The 14514-nt window shown below is 40.6% G+C and overlaps 1 protein-coding gene across 9 annotated transcripts in view; it reads right to left on the bottom strand.

The window, feature by feature from the left end:
- Positions 1-14514, bottom strand: part of PCED1B (PC-esterase domain containing 1B) — a 276290-nt gene that overhangs the window by 143605 nt on the left and 118171 nt on the right. For 5 of the 9 annotated variants that reach the window (XM_079139623.1, XM_079139625.1, XM_079139624.1 and 2 more), the window contains one exon: positions 6322-8053. The exons of 3 other annotated variants lie outside the window; for them this stretch is intronic. In XM_079139623.1, the coding sequence (XP_078995749.1) occupies positions 6698-7996 (1299 nt within the window). In that variant the 5' untranslated portion in view covers positions 7997-8053 and the 3' untranslated portion in view covers positions 6322-6697. Of the gene's footprint in view, positions 1-6321; positions 8054-14514 lie in introns of those variants that run through there. One more of the 9 variants, XM_079139622.1, reaches the window with a different exon arrangement.

Below are 14514 nucleotides of genomic sequence, written 5' to 3'. Positions count from 1 at the left end.
ATCTAACACTGGAAACCTCCTATTTTGTTGCACTGTGAGTTATACTACCTTGACTATGAAGTATCCTACCAAAACTATTTCACTTGAATATAATTGAGTTCTTGAACCTAATATTCACTTTATAGGAAACACAGGGGATAAAGTAAAAGTTAAATGATACCATGAAGAAATTATTAGACAAATTCAAAAAATGAAACTTTCTATAGGACAGGTCTTTTTAGCAAGTGGAAGTCTTGAAAAGAAAACATCGTGTGCTGGTTTCTCTTGTAGATTAAAAGAAATTTCAAGAAACAAAACAACTAAGGCAATGTGCAATTCCTCAGTGGATCCCAGTTTGAATAGTTGTAGAAAACATTTTGGGGATTGGATATCAAATGATATCAGCAAGTTACATCAATTTTGTTAGATATTATACTAATCATCTTGTTATCCAGGAAAATATCCTTACTTCCCACAAAGTATTTAGGGATGAAATATTATGAAATAATTTACTTTAAAATACTTTAAAAGCCAGGTGTTGTGGTACACACCTGTAATCCCAGTGCCTTGGGAGGCTGAAGCAGGAGGATCACAAGTTCAAAGCCAGCCTTAGCAACTCAGTGAGGCCCCAAGCAATTTAGGGAGACCCCGCCTCCAAATAAAAAATAAAAAGGATTGGGGTTAAGCGCCCCTGGGTTCAATCCTGGGTACAAACAACAAGAACAATAGCAGCAACAAAAACCTTTGAAAAAGAAATAATATGGTAAAATATTAACAGTGGTTAAATCTAGATTATGGCTACATGAGTGGGAATACCCGCCATAATCTAAATTTAGATTTTTCTATACTTTTTATAGTTTTATTTTAGGGCAAAAAAAAAAAAAAAACATTTAGATTAGCAAGTTTGCAAAGTATTATCCTTATCTTCTGAAAAAGTACTTAACTAGAAATGCAAATTTTAGGATCCCACTCTGCACATACTGGATTAAAGCTTGGGGGTGGTGGTTTTGCAGCAATGGTGTTTGAGCAAGCCCACCAGGAGATTCTGATGCTAAATACCATTGATGATCACTGCCTTAAGGCCTGGTGTGGCTAGGGTTAGAGGGGATAAGGGAAGTTCAACATGGTAGTGTGATTTAATTGCCAAGATGAAATATAAGATCAAAACCAACTTGCCAAAAATCAACCCATGATATTTAGACACAGACACCAAATTCAAGAAGCCATGTATCAGCTGGATTGGAGGTGTAATAGCTGCAGCAGGAAGGACGGCAGCTGCCCAGAGGAGGCACTGTCAGACGGCATTGGCTGGTGGTTGCTTCTGCTTCAGGGTGTCTGCTCTGCCACAGCAGCTCCCGCTGGCCCTCTTGTTCTTCTACAACCCTTTACTTGGAATCAGAGTCTGGCACCTAACAATGTTGTTCCTACACGTTGGAAGAGGGTACTATTGTCGAATGACTATCTGCTCAACTTCAGCATACTGTTTATTCTCTCCTTCCCAATTACCATGTTCCATTGGGATGCTCCTTGGGATCTTCTGTGACCTTATGCCAGGCATCTGATCCTAGGGCTGGAATTCCTCCACTACATGCCATACTCTTCAGGCTGTACTAGACAACACCCTAGACCTTGCTATCAAGGTAGGCTCTCCCAGTGTCTCCCTTACCATAGAGAAAGGAGAAGGCAATCATTTCTGGTTCATTTCATCCCACTTTGGCTAGTTAGCCCTTCCCATGCTTGTTCCAGGCTTATTTAACAAATACTATCTTGTAACTGGACACTGATTACTAATAATGCTACGTTAGAAAAGGGCTGCATATGTAAACTGTCAAATGTCACTCTTAAACCTTTTTTTCTTCCACTTCACTTGCTTTCACTATTTTATCTGGAATTCTCTAAAACAATATTTCCTAAAATATACCTTTTAAAGATGCTACAAATGGCTAGGTGCAGAGTGCACACCTGTAATCCCAACAACTCAGAAGCCTGAGGCAGGAAGATTCTAAGTTTGAGGCCAGCCTCAGCCTTTTAGCCAGGCCCTAAGCAATTTAAGGAGATCCTGTCTCAAAATAAAAAATAGGGCTGGGGAGATAGCTCAGACAGTAAAGTGCTTGCCTTGCAAACACAAGGCTGTGGGTTCGATTCCCAGCACCACAAAAATAAATAAATAAATAAATAAAAATAAAAAAGGTTGAGGATATGGCTCAGTTGTAAAGAGCTCCTGGGTTCAATTTCCAGTACCAAAAAAAAAAAAAAAAAAAAAAAAAAAGCTACAAATGAAAATGGTTCTATGGTTAAATGAATCTAGCAAATAAACACATTTAATCAAGTGATTTTATGCAGAGCTACTCAGAGCTTCATTGTAAGTGTCCATACTGGGCAATTATGGAATGACTCATTTTGCGAACAACCTTGCCCTCAGAATACATATGAAGAGAAGATTATGGTTCAAAGGGACATGTTTCAGGAGATGGTTCTTTAAGAGGTAAAGTCTTATGAAAAAGCTATACCTATAAATTAAGCATGTGGTGGTAGAAGTCCTTCACGATACTGTGAGGATAAAAATATTTTTTCTAGAATTTATAGAAATGAATATACAATAGCTTAAAACAATGTCTTTTTCTGACGTAAATCTTCCTCCCCACCCCTCCTTTGAAACAAGCCCTCTCTGTGTTGTCCATAGTTGTCTTGAATCCCCGTGGTCAAGCCATCCTCCTGCCTTAGCCTCCCTAAGTTACTGGGACTAGAAGTAAGCACCCCTCTACCTGGTTCTGACATAAATCTTAATTATCTGTTTTCAAAACAACTTACCTTTGCAGAATTCATGAACATACAGTGATCAAAGAGACCTACCGCTTTGCACAACTCCAGCATTTAATGTGAACATTGCCGCAGAAAATCTGTGACTGATTAGTAGAGGAGTTGATGGTGTTCCTATGGCAGGAGATAAGGTTTCATTTATTTTCAAATTCTGGGCCTTGTTTTCTTCATACTAATGGAAAAATATAGTTATAGCTTTAAAGTTTGGGTCTTTGGTAAAACATATTTTTATACCATCTTGTGAGAAACATCCATGGCTTGGATAATGTAAACTTAATCATTAATTTTACTTCTATTTTCCTTTTTCCAGAAAACTTGAGACAAGTCAAGTATGAAAAGCTCTGAATGCTGTCATTTCTGGAGGCTGCAGTACAGGCCAAATGAACCCTGCATTGTAAGTCTGAACAATAGAGAAATAATTTTTCTCATCAGTACTGAATAATTTTGGCTCTTTTTATCAGACAATAGCTTGATTGCATTGCTAGGTTTCTGGATTTTAAGGAGCAAGATGACAATAGCAGAAATGGGCAAAGAAAGCCTTAGATTGAAAGAAAGGCCAGTATATGTATGAAATTAAATGCAGGCATCCAGGGAATGTGCTATCAGGCTCTGACTCCAGTGGCTGGGGGTTGGGCCCAGGGAAGAGGGGGGAGGGTAGCCACTCAGGGTGACTTATGTAAAGCTATGTTGACAGACATTCCCTGAAGAGTAATCCAATACGGCCCAATTTTAATACAAATTGCATACTTAATCTAATATATAATGTGAATTATCTTTTCGCACATTTAATTAAAGCAAATATACTAGACCATATCTTTTCCCCATCTGTTGCCTAGTAGGGATAGAGAATTCAAGGGAACAAGACTCATAGTACTTTAATTCTGAAAGAGGAGGATAACATGCTAACAATGAAGCCATTGCTGAGTGTGGAAAATAATATAAAGGGAATACAGTGCTATAATAGGTCATTACGGTACTTTCAGATTGGTCATGAAAGTCCTTTAAGGAAGTGACTTCAAAGACAAGAATGGAAGGATGAAGAGTTAGATATTCAAAGAAATGGAGCTAGGGATGTAAACCATTCCGAGCAAAGGGAATACCAAGTGCAAAGACCCAAAAGAGCTTGAAATGTTACATGGACAGGAAGAAGTTCCATGTGGTTGAAAGCATAAAGAACCATGAAGAGAGTTCCAGAAGATAACATTGCAGGGGCAGGAAGAAGGCTGATCAAATAAGACAGTGTAGGAGAAAGTAGGAATTTTATTTTGGAGTAATGGGTTTCAGATTCCTGACCTTCTGAACTGTGAGAGAATACTTTTTTCTCTTTCTTTCTTTCTTTCTTTCTTTCTTTCTTTCCTTCCTTCCTTCCTTCCTTCCTTCCTTCCTTCCTTCCTTCCTTCCTTCCTTCCTTCCTTCCTTCCTTCCTTCTTTCTTTTTTTGGTGTGTGTGTGTGTGTGTGTGTGTGTGTGTGCTACTGGAGATTGAACCCAGGAGTACTCTACCACTGAGTTACTTCCCCTCTTTGTAAATTTTATTTTGAGACAGCGTCTCACTAAGTTCCCTGGGCTGGCCTTGAACTTGATTCTCCTGCCTCAGACTCCTGAGTAACTGGGATTATAAGAGTGCACCATCACTCCTGGCTAAATGTGTGTTGTTTTAAGTCACCACATTTGTGGCATCTTTGACAGCAGCCATACGGAATTAACACACCTGTGAAGGAAGATTGTCCCTGCATTCCAAATCTACCTGCATTCCTACCCACCTGAGGAAAAAAAACTTGAGTAGTTGGTTCAATTTAATTCATAAAACAGTAGATTATCATGCGTGGTTCTCAGCACTGTGTCCAAAAAGTCATTTTCCTTGATTTATCAGGCATGGTCACATTACGGAGGATTAACATGTGCTAACCTAACTCACAACAACCAGAACACCAATTTATTGGTTTATTTCTGGAAATTTAAGTACTAAAATGTGTTGATTTACTCAGATCAGCAGCTAAATGCTGCCTGGGAAGTGTAAAGCCAGAGTGTAAAGCCAGGAAGGCAACTGGCTCATCTTGAGGGCTGATATTACTGAATCTAAGATAGTCTGATGCACTAGAACATTTACATGGTCAGACATGTCCCTCTTTCTTGAACATGCTGGAACATTCTTTCCAGGTTCCTGAAGAGCCACCATCCTCATGCTGTTTTAGCAATATTCCTTCAGAGGGGTTACAGAGATTTAATGTCAATTTACATGATCTCTTTGGACAATCATCAATATGTATTTATAAGACACCTCTTCCCATCCTGATTCAATGAGAAATACTGGTCAGTAAGTGCTCAGCACTGCTAAGGTTTTAGATACAAAGGTAAAGATCAAGGCCTTCTCTAGGAATCACATGTTCCTTTAGAGGGTTAAAAGCCACTGTTTTTCTCTTCCATAGCTATCCATTTCTTTTGAGTTCATGATCTTCATTTTTGTGGGCTAACATTTCCTCACTCTTGTCAAATTTAGGGGTAGTGGTATTGGAGACCGACAAATCAGTCAAATCAGTTCAGTAAAACATCCTGATTATTCAGAAGATTTTAATCACATCCTATTGACTAGTTTATTTAAACATTGACATTTCACTAGTCCAGTAGACCAGGGGTTCTAGTATTTAAACAGTCTTAGTGATGTTAACATTCCTACAAAACAAAACAAAACAAAACAAAAACAACCATGGCATCTGTCAGAGTTGAATGAGATGGGATCTGTGGACTGGGCTATCCCTTCCAATTTGTAGTTTATTCCATGATGGTGACTATATGGTCTTTAAGAACAGCTTTTAGCTGGATACAGTGGTGCAGGCCTGTAATCCCAGAGGTTCGAGAGGCTGAGGCAGGAGGATTCCAAATTGGAGGCCAGCCTCAGCAACTTGACAAGGCTCTAAGTAACTCATCTAGATTCTGTCTCTAAATAAAATATAAAAAGGGGCTGGTGATGTGGCTCAATGGTTAAGCACCCCTGGGTTCAATCCCTAGTACAAAAAGCCAAACATCAACAACAAAAAACCTAGCTTATTTTGAGCTAATTTTCTTAAGTCCAAAAATCAGGAATGCATATCACTGTCACAAGCATGCCTTCCCTTCTAGCTTACAATTCATCATATAAGTAACAACAGACTTCCAGTTCTGGTCCCAGAGATGGTTTTGCCATCCCTTGCATAGTAAGACCACGTTTGGTGGACTTCCCTTGTTTTACATTAGCTTTCAAACCTCAGGACCAAGAAAACTAGTTTAAACTAGGAAAGACTAGGGGAAGAATGGTTGTCTGAATGGAACAAGTCACACTCATCTTTCTTGGATTCAGTTTTCTCCTAAGTGTTGGTTAAGTTTTATGTCTTTCATTTCCCTAATTCTAAAATTCAAGGATTCTTTGAAAATCTCTGGAAAATATGATCACAAAAAGTGACCCATATATGGAAACTCCCAGAAGAATTTACTTTAGACAAACTAGTTTGAATAGTCCACCAAGTAGATGTCACAACTATTCTTCAGCGGTAATTATTTCACTGCAAGGAGAGCTATCCATTAAATATAGACACACATAAAACCCACGACTATTTTGTGAAACAATTTCTGTATTCCAATTTTATTGTTACAAAAAGGGAAAAGCAATAGCGAATGGGGAGGCAGGAATAATGCTTGGTCCCTCCTGCGCCCCCCATGCAGAAGACAAGAAAAGCAACAAGAACCAGTCAAAAGGCTCTCCCTGGGCCTGTAATCCGTAACAGCTACGAAGGCGAAAATGTCCAAAAATGGACTATTAAGGCTTAAGGTCAGGGCAAGCAGCCTGTGCCAACATAACGGCAGAGTCAAAACAATCCACGCCATTCGCCTTCAGGAGGAGGGGAAAAAAGACCCAGGAGGGCCTACTGGCGCCTTGACTCTGGGTGGGCTGGGGCCCCTCTTTTTGATCGCCTGTGCCGCCCTCTCCAGGGCATATAGGGGCCTCGAACTAGGTACCGCGGTAAACCCCTGTACACCACAGGCGCCCGCTGCTGATAGCAGGGTGAGAAGCTGGGCATGGGTGGCGGGGAGCAAAAGTTGAAGTCAGCTTCGAAGGCAAATCCTGGCTGGGTAGGTGAGGGGACATCCGAATGGAAATAGAATTGATCCGACTGGAAAACATGGTCGGAGGAAAAGTAGGAATCCTGGGGATAGAGCCGGGACTGGGGCGACACCTGGGGTGGGGGAACGGGATGAGGCAGCAGCGCAGGCAGGTGTAAACTGGGGCGTGGGGTCTCGAGCAGGGGGCGGCGCCTGGGAAGAGGCAGGAGCGGGAGCAGAGGTGACACGGATTGATCTCTGTTGGCCTGGGGCTGCCTGTCAACTGCCGGGTCAGGCTGTTCCCACTCAGGGGGGTCGTGGATCTGCTCGCCTGCCTGTGCGTGTGAGCGGCAGGGCAGCTCCACACCCCACGCCTCGGCCACGTGGGTCAGCAGCAGGTAGGACAGCTGGCGGTGTGCGTGCTCGTTCCAGTGCACCCCATCTGACTGCAGGCAATTCCAAGCGTGGCGAAAGTGGAAATGCAAGTCGAGCACATCGAAGCCGTGTTTACTTGCCTCCACGGAGCTGTGGAAGTTGGCGTGGACCAGGATCCTTCGCAGGGGGTTGGCCCAGGGCAGGGGCTTGCGTGGGAGAAAGCCCGCGGTAATGTTCTCACCCACAGGCATGGCCGTGTTCCACACCAGGAGGCAAGACTCTGGCAACACTTGGCCCAAACGCTCAAACAGGTTCTCCAGGTTCCGTAGATAGCTGTTCCAGGACTGCGGACCATACCTGGAGAGGTCCCAGAGGCAGGAGTTGATGATGACCAGATCAGGCGCGTGTTCACCCGACTGCAGTTCCTCCAAGATGGCCTCCAGGTATTTGGAGTACACGCGCGTGAGGAAGTAGAAGCGCACCAGATGGTGGCCCGAGCAGAACTGGCGGACCTCGCGGTAGTTGGTGCCATTGTGCATGGGACTCAGCTGGCCCCCATTCACCAGTTCGTCTTGTTCGAACGTCAGTTCACCTTTGGCCTTGAGTTGGCTGGGAGTGAGCAAGCAGTCTTTCTGCAGCAGGAGCACCAGGTCTTTGTACACTGCCCTCTGCACAGAGTCCCCCAGGATGACCACAAATTTGTTGTGGAGCAGCTGCTGTACTTCGGAGGCCAGCAGGCGGACCATGATGCCCAGAGAGCGCAACTTAGCTCCTTCCTTTGTGCAGGGTTAGTCTGCAGATTGCTAGGACAGAAGGAGAGAGTGCTGGAAGGGACTCCCCCTGGGCAGGGCAGGTAATTCAATGAAGACAAGGAAAAGCCCTGGGAGCCACGGCCTCTGCCCTGAGGAAGTGCGCCTGAGGCGCCTGCCTGGCAAGCTCCACCAAACCTGGGCTTGAATGGGAAGAGAGCACAGGCAGGAAACTGGTGAGCTGGGTGGTCTGCTGCCCTTTAGGCCTGGGACTTGTAAGCTGCGCATGCAGTTCTAGGAGTTCAGGCTCCACCCAAAAGGGAGAGGCCAACCCTAATCAGCACTGCTCAGGTTTGATAACACCGCGATGACCCAGCAAGAACGTGGAAGCAGCCACGTGCAGTGCCAAACACTCCTTCCTAATCCCAGATATTTGGGAGACTGAGGCAGGAGGATCACAAGTCCAAGGCCAGCTTGGGCAATTTTGCAAGACCTTATCTCAAAATCAAATTTTTAAAAAAGAGTTGGGGTTCAATCCTCAGTACAAGGCAAAAAATAAAGGAACAAACAACAAGAACCTGGAAGTAGCCAAGATGCTTAACAACTACAGAATAGTTGGCAAACTTTGCAGCTATTAAATAATGAGGACTGAGATTAAGAACATGGAGAATGTTTGTAATGCAATGTTGTAAAAATATTATACATTGTGTGCCCATATCACTGCAACTCTGTGAAATAGATAGACATAGATAACATTGGGAGGAAAATATGTAATAACATAGTTTATTAAGAGCAGTAAAATTATGAGCCAGGCACACTGGTGCCCATCTGTAATCCCAGCGTCTTGGGAGGCTGAGACAGGAGGATCAAGAGTTCAAAGCCAGCCTCAGCAACAGCGAGGTGCTAAGCAACTCAATGAGACCCTGTGTCTAAATAAAATACAAAATAGGGCTGGAGATGTGGCTCAGTGGTTGACTGCCCCTCAGTTCAATCCCTGTAACCCCCCAAAATAGTAGAATTATGGGTGAGTTGCCTTACCCCTTTTTTGTAAATATAATTTATAGTTTTATATTGCCTTTTTTTAACTTAAAAATAATTAAATGCAACAAGTAACAGAAAAGAGTACATGTACTAGGTTAGAAAATATTAAATGAAAAGGTTTCTTTAATAAGGAAATGACTGCTTATCAGGAGGACTGAAAAATACTAATCAAGATAAAATTTGGATATAGTTCAGCTATGTGCTTTGCTTTCCATTTGAAGATCAGAATATGCTACCTCAAAGTATACACTTTGATAAGGGATATTTTCAACTGAAAATAGATGCAGAAAATTCTATGGCCTTGTCCCCTTTTTAATTTCTTGTTATTTTTATTTGTTAAATTAATGAATTCATTCTTTTTCTGACGTCCCTTTATCTGTCTAAAGTCTGGGCATAAATTTCCCTTTGAGGAAGGCTACACCTCTCCCCCTCAACCAGGAAGAGAAGAGTTTCTTTCGTCACTTAACATCACACAGGTTGTGGGAATTGACACCTATTTGATGTTGCATAAATAAATCTTACTAAAATAGTCCTTATCTTCCATTAACTCCACCTATCTATTTTTCAGCTTTCTTGACGTTTAAACATTTGTTTTCATTTGTTAAAAAATATATAAATCCTCAAATCTAACTGTTGAGTTTCACTTCTTTTCTGTGTATTCCTTGCATGCATATATTAACTAAAATTGTGAGTTTATTCCTGTTAGTCTGCCTCATTTGCTTGCCCACAGGGGCCGAACTAAGAAGTAGAGAAAAAGGTTTTCCTTTCCAACATATTGGATAAAAATGTTAAAAACTAAAACTCATCTTCAAAACTTTGGATTGTTTATTTCAAGCTGCCACTTACGACTATCTTCAGGGATGACTCTGGGAAAAACACGCTTCAATACCTGATTGGGAGGAACATGGCAATCGCTTATATACTTACACAGAAGCTTTAAAATAAACTAAGGCTTGACGGTTGTAAAATTTTATGCATTAGTAAACATTTTAATGGGTGTTGATAGACAGCTATCATTAAATTACAAACTCAACTTTCTTTTTCTTTTGTTTTGTTTTGGAATTGAACCCGGGTCACTTTATCACTGATCTATATTAGTCCTGTTTTATTTTTTATTTTGAGACAAGATTTTCACTAAGTTGCTGAGGCTAGCCTCAAACTTGTGATCCTCATATGTTATAGCCTCCCTAGTTGCTGAGATTACAGGCCTGTACCACCATGCCTGGCCAAATTCAGTTTTTAAAAGTCATACTACTTGTGGTTTTAAATGGTTAAAAGTAAAAAAATTAAAACATGAAAATAGGTAGAATATTAAAGTTCTATAAAACAGTTGAAAATATTGGTTCATCTTCCTCATCTTCGTAGAATAATTTTGCTATCAGAGAAAATAGAAAGAAAAAAAAAAAAAAAAAAAGCTTGAGCCAGGCACTACGGCCTCTACCTGTAATCCCAGTGATTATGGAGGCTGAAGCAGGAGGATCACAAATTCAAGGTCAGTCTCAGAAATTTAGAGACCCTGTCTCAAAATAGAAAGGGCCCAGGGATATGGCTCAGTGGTAAAGCACCCTTGGGTTAAGTCCCCAGTACAAAACAAACAAACAAAAAAGCTTAGAAACAGAATATAGCTCGTGTGGTTCTACTTGCTAGCTCCTTGACTTTAGGCTAATTATTTTGCCTCTCTATGCCTTAATTTTACTCAGCTGTGAAATGGGACTGTTAATATCCACTTTATGGATTTTGATGTAAGATTAAATGTAAAATATTTTGAACAATGCCTATTATCAGGCATTAATAGGCATTGTCCAAAACATTAGCAAGTGCTGATAATAGTTATTATTCCTAAGCAAGTTGCAGAACACCAGATTAATCATCTATAAAATAGGGATACAATATTTCTGCTTGTATGGCGAAGAATTTCTCATTGTTCTTCCCTAGTAGGACATGCAGATGTGTTTGTGAGACAAGGGGTGGGGTGATGTAAGGATCATTCTCACAAGAAGCTGAAACTGAAAGGAAACTCATTAACTTCTTGGTAAAGAGCGCCAGCAACTCCAACAGGATTAACAAAATCAGACACTGGTCTCCGACTGTGGGAAAGGATTGTTTAAGCTAAGAGTCCAAACATCAAAAACAAAATGTACAGAACCAAAATGACAGTTAAGCAAAGCAAGTGAGTTGGGGGAAAAAAATAATAATAATAATGCAGAGAAGTTAAATCATCTCTCTCTTTCTCTCTCTCTCTTTGGCAAATAACTTCCATTTTCAGGCTTTTTTATTTACAAAAAGTGAAACAAAAAGGGATTTGAAAGCCAAATCAGTGATCTTTTGAAGCTAGGTTTCTTCTTTTCTTCAGATTTGCTAAATTCACCTATTAGTTTTAGAGCTATCTTATGGATTAATATTAATTAATTATTAAAGATCCTGTAGAACCAGATATTGTGCTAGGAGGTTCAAGGAGTGGGTATAAAAAGACAATCTCATCCCTCAAGAAGAGGGGTAAGGAAATGGATATTCAAAGACATATCGGAGGAAGAGCTGGACGTTGGGATTGATGTATGCAAATGAAGCCTCCAAAACTGTTGGAAGAGTTGAGGGGTAGGAAGGAGGTACCTGAACAACCATTGCGATCTGTTATTACAGTCTTAAAACAGTATTAAAAGATTTTTTTTCAGCCAGGCATGGTGGCACACATATGCCTGTATTCAGCCAACTGGGAAGGCTGAGGCAGAGGATTTTAATAGTCCTACTTATAAGTGAAATATGAAAAAAATGCTTGCCAGACATGAAGGTACATGCCAGTAATTCCAGCAACTTGGGAGGCTGAGGCAGGAGGATCACAAATTTGAGGCCAGTCTTAGCAATGTAGCAAGACCCTGTCTCAAAATCAAAACTAAAAAGGGTTGGGGATGGCAGGGCATGGTGGTGCTCGCCTGTAATCCCAGCAGCTCCAGAAGTTGAGACAGGAGGATCAAGAGTTCAAAGCCAGCCTCAGCAAAAGCGAGGTGCTAAGCAACTCAGTGAGACCCTATCTCTAAATAAAATACAAAACAGGGCTGGGGATGTGGCTCAGTGGTTGAGTGCCCCTGAGTTCAATCCCCGGTACCTTCCTAAAAAAAGGACTGGGAATGTAGTCAGTGGTGGAGCATTGAGGTTCAATCTCTAGTACCCTCCCCCCCCAAGAAAGGTTTAAAGATGATCCCCATCTTGTGGTTTTATGTAGTTATGTAGTTCCACATTTTTCTTTTTTCAAAGCAAAATTTGGACTTAGACTAGAGCGGTGGCAAGAAATATACATTATTGATGGCTACCCCTATAATAAATTACTTCCAAGCAACTTGCCTATATTTCTCCACTTGGGGATAATTAATTTTTTAGTAACTTCATAAGCCATGAATTATAAATCATTGACTATTGCTTTATAACCACCACAAGTGAAACAACATTTATTTTTCATTAATCAGTATTTGTAATAATTGGGTTAATTTTTGAGGAAGAGTAATACTGAAACAGACTAGTTGCTCCAGAGACCCTGCAGAGAAGACTTAAATCAGAGACAGTCATTAACAATTAGGGTGATGTTTGATTACTTGTAGGAAGTACTTAATTATTTTAAAAGTTTCTTGTATATGACTATCTTAATGCAACATGGTATTGGGACAATAAAAAGTTCATTTCCTTTTGATTGCCTGGGATCAAACCAATACTTAGAACTTTCCAAGATTCCCTTAAATTTTAATGGAATATATGGTATATACAAGAGAATAATCATTTTTCATGAATTCACCTGTTTGAATTATCTATTTCTTGGCATTTGCAACTTGTCAAAAATTAAGTTGAATGTCATATCAAGTTTTAAAAGAAAAAAGAAGAGCTAACAATTAAAATTTCTCTTTGGGAAAGCTTAATGACGTATGGATTGAGGATTTTCCAGACTCATCTTTTGATTTGAGGCAAGATAGTTAATATCTATTCCTTCATAAACCATCAAAGCGGGGAAGATAATGCAGGCCTACTATTTTAAAAAGAGGTTTTAGGAGCAAATAAAAATATCTATCTAGAAGCACGGTGAGAGACTATGGTAAGTAATGCAGTAGAGAAATAATTGCCAAATAGCTGTCAGAAAGACCAGTTCCAGTTCACCATCCCCAAAGATCTCACCTCTTAAATAGATCTCAGCATTGCACCTATTAATTCAGTAAAAATTTAGATAACACCCCTGTCTGTTGAGGCCTGTGGTAGATGTCATTCTGCAAAATTGGTTCTCACTCCCAACAAACATCATGGTTCCTTTGCCCAATCCCTGCATCATAAACCCCAGTGTATGGTTTGCATCCTTAACTTGATTATTCAGGTAGTCCTTAGTCACACATAAGGTCTGACACGTGAAATAAACGGAAAATTGTAATCCCAGCAACTCAGATTGCTGAGGCAGGAGGCTCACAAGTTTGAGGCCATCCAGAGCAACTTGGTCGTCTCAAAGTTGGAAAATGAAAGGGCTGGGGATGTATCTTAGCAGTAAGGTGCTCCTGGCTTCAATCCCTAGTCCCAAAACCAGAACACAAAAACTACAATAATGATCTCCAAACTGGGTACCACATGATCACGAGTTTATTTTGGGGAGGCCGGAGTCCCTAGGAACTTATTCAATTTGCAGGGGTACCATCCCTACAGTCTTAAACTTGTGATTCTTTTGCAATAAATATCTTTGGAAGAATTTCAAACACTTTAAATCTGAAAATTAACAAGTTTAAAAATTCTGAAAACAGAATGGATATCCCACAGTCTTAGTCTAATACAAATATTTCTGTGTAGAAAGAAATGTACGGACTATCCTTAAGAATGAAGTACAAGTTCGGGGTGCTAGACATGCAGATGTTTTTTATAAAACAAAAGATAAGCTGGACATGGAGGCGAACACAGGAGGATGGCAAGGATGCTGAGGCCCACCTCAGCAACTCTGTGAGACCCTGTCTCAGAAAAATTAAAAAAAAAAACAAAAAGCTGGGGAGGTGTCTCAGTAGTAAAGGGCCTCTGGGTTCAATCCCCAGTACCAAAAACAAAACAACAAAAAAAGAGAGATAAACTATGGACCTTTTATTCAAATGGCCTTATTAAGAAAAAAAAAAATCTTCTGTTTTTCAAAGGGATCCCCTAAAGTAAATAATAAAAGAAATTGATAAAAACAAAAATTTGATACCAATCATATGTAGTCTATGGTAAACTTTCACATTATGCTCCTGAGCTATTATTCAAACTACATTTCCAGGGTTGAGGATAGAGCTCAGTGGCGGAGTGCTTACCTAACATAGGTGATTCCCCAGCACCACACAATAAATAAACTACATTTGCTAACTTCCTACCTATTACTCCTCTATCAGGAATGAAAGATATCAGAAGGGAGTGACCCGACTTTCACCTCCACCTCTGACCTTCCCATTCTATAAAACAGGTATACGATCACCTGTCTCACTGAG

This window comes from Sciurus vulgaris, assembly GCF_902686455.1.
Source record: "Sciurus vulgaris genome assembly, chromosome: 5".
NCBI classification, from domain to species: Eukaryota; Metazoa; Chordata; class Mammalia; order Rodentia; family Sciuridae; genus Sciurus; species Sciurus vulgaris.
This window is presented reverse-complemented; position numbering and strand designations above follow the sequence as displayed.